The 6,730-nt window shown below is 37.4% G+C and overlaps 1 protein-coding gene across 1 annotated transcript in view; it reads right to left on the reverse strand.

Moving 5' to 3' along the window:
* Positions 1 to 5,990, reverse strand: part of LOC130913703 (corrinoid adenosyltransferase MMAB-like) — a 16,982-nt gene extending 10,992 nt beyond the window's left edge. Inside the window, exons 1-6 of the mRNA XM_057832514.1 lie at positions 5,880 to 5,990; positions 5,641 to 5,699; positions 4,734 to 4,827; positions 2,015 to 2,072; positions 1,856 to 1,928; positions 1,692 to 1,789 (exon numbers count right to left, since the gene is read on the reverse strand). Coding sequence (XP_057688497.1) covers positions 1,692 to 1,789; positions 1,856 to 1,928; positions 2,015 to 2,072; positions 4,734 to 4,827; positions 5,641 to 5,699; positions 5,880 to 5,971 — 474 coding nt within the window. The 5' untranslated portion in view covers positions 5,972 to 5,990. The remainder of the gene's footprint in view (positions 1 to 1,691; positions 1,790 to 1,855; positions 1,929 to 2,014; positions 2,073 to 4,733; positions 4,828 to 5,640; positions 5,700 to 5,879) is intronic.
* Positions 5,991 to 6,730: the final 740 nt, after the last annotated feature.

Below are 6,730 nucleotides of genomic sequence, written 5' to 3' on the forward strand. Positions count from 1 at the left end.
AAACTACCTGTTCGTTGAAGTGTGACCAGTTTTTTTGTTTTGTTGCTTGCCTGTCATAAGACAGGTGACAGGTTGTCTATTCATGTCAATTTGATACGTTTATTACTTGATCGAAACCTGTTTTTATGTCATTATTGCTTGCCTGTCATAAGACTTTGTCTACTAATGTCAATTTAATATATTTAATACTAGATCTATATAACTACTCGTCTGTTTTTGCAATTACTGATAATTATTAAAGATGTGCCGATCAATCAGGATGCCGATCGATCGGGTCCGATCAAGTCATTTTCAAAGTATCGGAATTGGCAAAAGAATATCGGACATGCCTTTTTTAAATATATATATATTTTTTAATTAAATCGTTTTCTAATTGTATTTAACGTTACAGACAAAATGTCTTACACTCATCCAGAGTCTTTAGTTTTGGCTTAAGGAAGGGCTATCAAATTTATCGCATTAACGGCGGTAATTAATTTTTTAAAAAATTAATCACATTAAAATATTTAACGCAATTCACGCATGCGCTGCACGACCCACTCACGTATTGTCGCGTTCAATCTATAATGGAGCCGTTTTACCTATATATCGAGCTAAAAGGCAGCGTAAAATGAGTAGAGTGAATTTTGGCAGTCTTTGGAGCCTTCTTTTAATTGGCTAAAGCCTTACAATCCCTCTCTCAACAATTAGAATACCGTGGGAAGCAACGTGGGGAAGAAAGGTAGTCGTTGATCTTTTTCTTAACACCCTATGTTACTTCCCAACGCAGAGAAGATATATCAATTGGTGTCACTACGCACAGTCATGGTTGCACTTCCCATCATGCATTTGGCAGAACAGTTAAATGGCTACAGTATCATTTACTGAAAGCTCAACAAATACACTAAATGGGAATATTTAGTCACAATATACAAAGTCATTTATCCTTTAAGAACTACAAGTCTTTCTATCCGTGGATCCCTCTCACAGAAAGAATGTTAATAATGTAAATGTCATCTTGAGGATTTATTGTCATAATAAACAAATACAGTACTTATGTACTGTATGTTGAATGTATATATTCGTCCGAGTTTTATTCATTTTTTTCTTAATGCGTCGCCAAAATGTATATGATCGGGAAAAATTATCGGGAATGATTGGAATTGAATCGGGAGCAAAAAAAAAAGCAATCGGATCGGGAAATATCGGGATCGGCCGATACTCAAACTAAAACGATTGGGATCGGATCGAGAGCAAAAAAACATGATCGGAACAACCCGAATAATTATATCACAGAATGACTGGTGAAAGAAAGGTTCAGAGAGAAATCACGATGCTAAGCATAGGCCTACAACTCTTCCTTTCATGAATTGTTTAGCTGCCAACCGGGATCATCACCAACGTCTGCTGTGCCGAGTAAATCATCTGATGCCTCTGGTTCAAACGTGTCGGGATTTATTGTTGATAATCTTTTTGGGAGCCTTTGCCATCGTTAGCGTCACAAAAGAGCGATCCTGAATGGTTACTTTCGGTGGAAATGACACTGATATCGTTGCTGCTGCTATGCAAAACGTATTAAATTATCCTCGCAGTTACGCGTTAGAAATGACATGGTGGTTTCGCCGAAATCGTACAAACTTTATATTCGTAAAATTACACGTAAATCCGAAAAGCTCTTCACCTGCCCTTTAAAAGTCCATAATTGGTCTTACAGGTAAAATGAAGTTGGTTAGAGGTGGGAGTTCATCTGTGAACGTATCGATCCAACTTTCCAAGTCTGTTATTGGTGCTCCAGTAAATTGAGTCCGATCTAAAAACAGAAAATATTTTTAGAATGGAATGCAGCTTTAAATGAACGGCAAACACTTACACTTACTTATATGACTTTCTCTTGCAGATGATTGAGGCGTGGCGATATTGGAGCCAACATCTTGCAAAATACATTGTATCTGGTGGGTTGAAGCAGGGGGAGAGAATTATTGGTCTCATCTGAATTTAAAAAAAAAAAAAAAAAAAGAAAAGAAAAAAGACATACCTTTTCTAGCTGGTATGTGAATGTGTGTCCTTTTTCAAGGCAATATTCTCTAGCCAAGCTGAAAAGTTAGTATCACTAGTTTAGTAGGCAAATTTGCACAGTAACGTTTGAATAGAATACAGGTAGTCCATGGGTTACGAACGAGTTCCGTTCCTACACTGGCAACGTAACCCGAATTTCCGCGTAAATCCGAATTAAGCCTTTAAAAACATAAAATAACTATTCAAAAAGTCCAAATGTATTGTTTAATCTTGGAGGATACACTGCCCTCTGGTGGCAGCATTGGGTCTGGTTGGACTGGCGTTCAATAATGCTTCCATACAGGAGCACTCAGACGTCTCACATGAATAAAGGATAGCTCCGCTCTGCTTTGGCCCTCATAAGGCTGTAAGTAGTTTCAGCTAATATGTTTGTGTATGCATTTGAAATTAAGTTTGGAGCTACAGTTTGTGGAGTTACGTGAGAGCGATTTGCTATGAGAATTGTAAACACATTAGCATTCGTCGCATTTAAGATAGTGGACTATTGTGACACAAAGTAGGCTAATTTAATCTACTACAAGCCCTAGCAAAAAGTATGGAATCACCAGTCTCGGACGAGCACTCACGCAAAAAGCTTGAAAAACATAACTAATTAGTTCAAAAGTGCAAATCTTAAGCATTCAGAAACACTAAGAAATGAATAAAAAACATTGTGGTGGTCACTGGTCATTAGTGCTGCAACGATTAATCGATTAACTCGAGTATTCGATTAGGAAAAAAAATATTCGAATTAAATTTTGTTGCTTCGAGTAGGCATTTCATTAACGTGGCGTTTTAATGGTTTATTTTGAAAGTGTTTACATTTAGTTTGATTGAGTAGGGTGGATACACCGCCCTATGGTCTGCCTCATTTCACATGGCTGAATCCAACTGCTCCCTGTTAAGACCAACATAAGCTAAGTTTTTGTTTGGGCTAATGTTTTTTAATGCATCCGTAATTTAGTTTATCGGTACTGTATATTTAGCCGTTTTTTTTTTTTTTTTTTTTGTGGGAATATGAGTCTGAACCATTTGTTAAGAGCATTGTTAAAAAAGGGCTAATGTTTTTTAATGCATCCGTAATTTAGTTTATAGGTACTGTATATTTAGCCGTTTTTTTTTTTTTTTTTTTTGCGGGAATTTGAGTCTACTCCGAACCATTTAAGAGAATTGTTAAAAAAAAAAAAAAAAACACGTTAGCATTTTGTAGCATTTAAGCTAGCAGACTTTTACTATGTAAGTTAGCCAATTGTTCTTTTGTTGTACTTAGTTCCTTATTTATTTGTTTTATACCGTTTGAGGCTCATCCCAGGTATTTTAACTTTTCATGTTCCTTATTCGATTACTCAATTAATCGAACTAACTAGTTCATCGATTAATCGACTACTGAAATAATCAATAGGTGCAGCCCTACTGGTCATTAAATGTTACTTTTATAGAGCCAGTGCAGGGAAATATATATGGAATCACTCCATTCTGAGGAAAAAAATATGGAATCATTAGAAACAAACAAAGAAATAACAAAACACATCTCTAGTATTTAGTAGCACCACCCCTGGCTTTTATGACAGCTTGCAGTCTCTGAGGCATAAACTTGATGAGTATTCTTCATCAATTTGGTGCCAACTCTCTTTGACTGCAGTTGCCGGATCATCCTTGCAGGTCAGAGCCTTGCTGTGGACCATTTTTTTCAATTTCCACCACAGGTATTCAATAGGGTTGAGATCTGGGCTATTTGCAGGGCATGCCATTGACTGGATGAGTCTTGCCAAGGAATGCTTTAACAGTTTTAGCTCTGTGGCGTGATGCTTTGTCATCTTGGAAAACAAGATATTTTCAATTGAAGGGATAAGAAAGCGGTCTAAAATTTCAATGTTAACTTGTGCTTTTATTGAAGATTTAACCACAGCCATCTCCCCAGTGCCTTTGCCTGACATGCAGCCCCATATCATCAAGGACTGACGGAATTTTGATATTTTCTTCAGGCAATCATCTTTGTAAATCTCAATGGAACAGCACCAAACCAAAGTTCCAGCATCATCACCTTGTCAAGAGTCAAGAATCTGCATTGGACAAGGTGTCAAGAGTCAAGAATCGGCATTGGACAAGTTGATGATGCTGGAACTTTTGTTTGGTGCTGTTCCAGTGAGATTTACAAAGATGACTACCCAAAGAATACATCAAAATTCCCCCAGTCCTTGATTATATGGGGCTGCATGAATTGCATTGATCTAATTCATTATTTTTCAAGCTTTTTATCTGAGTTTGTGCTACATGATAAAATGTCTGAGTGAGTGCTCGTCCTATGTAAATTTACATAGTGACCAGACTAGATGGACATTTGAACACAAATCGTTTTGTGACGAGTGTTTTATTAAAACGTGTGTCGTTTTGAACAGACGTGTACATATGTGTGTTACAGCTTTACAAATTGTCAAAAGTGAAGGAAGTAAAAAGCTTCAAAAAGCACAATTGTTTGATGTCTGCAAAGATGAACAACTTCACTTTTAGTGAGGACATAAGACATTATTAATGGAAAGTAAAAGTAAGATACTATGAGGTACAATAAGGTACGGTTTGTGCGACAAAAAAAAAAGACTGGAGACAAAATGGTGGACAAAACGCCTTCATAAAGTCGGAATCGCTAAAGGCGAGTACTCTGTAACATGGGACTACCTGTACTGTATTCCGATTCTTACCCAATAGATGATGAGAGTTCATCTGTGTTTCCCAGGGCTTCAAATATATGATCTTCCTTCGGTCTTCTTTCTCCAGTAAATGTGCTTGAGAAGCCTAGGTTAAACCATATGGTGTCAGTCTTAAAGGGGAATGTTCAGGTTAGCGAGGGTTTAATTAGCCGGTGGAGTTAATTTCAACAAATTCCATCCAGTTTGTGAGTTATTTGTTAGTTTCAGGGCTCCACAGTGGCTAAGCTAGCACAAGTCAAGGTGCCTGCTTAGCATTACAAATAAAAAACAACATATGCACACATGAGAATCACCGATGACCCATGCAATAAAGTGTTGGCTATATTTTCAGTATAAAGTTTTAAACTTACCATTGCATGTCAATAATTGTAATATGAATCACAACATTTGTAATACAGCAGCTCTGCAGGGAACAGGCCGAGCAGGTCGGAATGATATCACGTTTTTTTTCACCGCTGATTTTTATTTTGTGTGAACGAAAGACACTCCCCGGCAGACTTTTTTTTTTTTTTTTTACCAATCTAAAAAAATAGTCCCGCAGAATAAATCTGAATTACGGCAGTTTGGTGTGACGTTATCTTGGCCGCATGGGTGTTTCAAACAATGATTTTCATTTTGAATTTATTTAGATCTGTTATTATCGTTTTTTTTTTAAATTATTATTATTAGCATGCGCCATTGACTCGTGCTAGCTTAGCCACTTGGAGCTATGAAAATAACAAATGACAAACTGTACGGAATTTGTTGAAATCAACTCCGACTAATTAAACCCCCGCTAACTCGAAGATTGAGCCTACTGTCAAAAATTCTGAACTTCCCCTTTAAAATCAGTCGAGCATCATTTTTGTCAAGTAGAAATAAAATTAAAAAAACAAACAAACAAACAAAAAACAATAACCTTTGTCGCCTGTTTTGGTGTAGATTTTGGGCACTCTGTCGTCTCTATCAGTGGCGTAACTGTAATGAAAACCAGAGTTTTAAGGCACCGTGTTCTTCAAATAGCTTTCAGTAAATAATAATGCATCTTAATGAAGGTAGCTTATACATCTACTACATTTATACCTGATTATGAAAATGAAGGTTATGTGAATGGCATTCAAAAGTACACGATTAAGTCACAAGTGTAAGCTCTACAACCTTCGCCAAAAGAACGCCTGCCGCTCGCTCGACTTTCTGGCAGTCTTTAAAATACAGCACAGAATTGAAGGTTTGACAACAAAGGCAGCCATATTTGTTGAGAGAACAACGTTGGAATAAGATGCATAGATATCACATATGTAGGTCGGCGGAGGTAGTAACGGGTGGCCATTTTAGAACAGTAAGGCGCTCTACAGTGGACCCAAATTGTGTTATTTTCTCCCCTAAAATACTCTTGTCAGATTTTCCAACAGTTAGGTTAATAACAAACCGTACTAACGCCGCTATGATTTAAATGATTTATATTTTCATGTATGCAGTTAATTTACTGTACCTCTGGTGTTGAGGAATACTCCAAGCAGTTTGAAAATCGAGCAATTTATAGCTATTTCAAAGTACACGCACCGTTGACTGTAACGTGCTTCCCTCTGAATGGTACTGAGACAAAATGGCCGACAATTGATAATGGCTCACAGCACGAGCTACGCATCTAGCAATAGATATATTGATGCGTATGGTAATATGTCTTTTCACACTTTCCGTAGCTGTACGTGGGCGTTTCATTCGATCGTACGATTGGACAACTCACCAGAAAAGCGGAGGAAACACGAATGGTGATTGGTTAAAAATATAAGAAACCAAGAACTGGTGTATTATGATTGGTTAAAATTTGCCGAGCATGTCTTGGGCTGCCCTCCGTCATGTCAGCTGACTAAACAAGATGTAAGCGGGCTGCGTCATTTCGGACCACTGAAGTCCAATTTGGCTAATCTTTGCCTTTTAATTCACATGGGTGGATTAACCATACTTCTATGAGTCTTTGTTTGGACTCAGATTGCTAGCCCCTTCGA

Source organism: Corythoichthys intestinalis, chromosome 3 (genome assembly GCF_030265065.1).
Source record: "Corythoichthys intestinalis isolate RoL2023-P3 chromosome 3, ASM3026506v1, whole genome shotgun sequence".
Lineage (NCBI taxonomy): Eukaryota > Metazoa > Chordata > Actinopteri > Syngnathiformes > Syngnathidae > Corythoichthys > Corythoichthys intestinalis.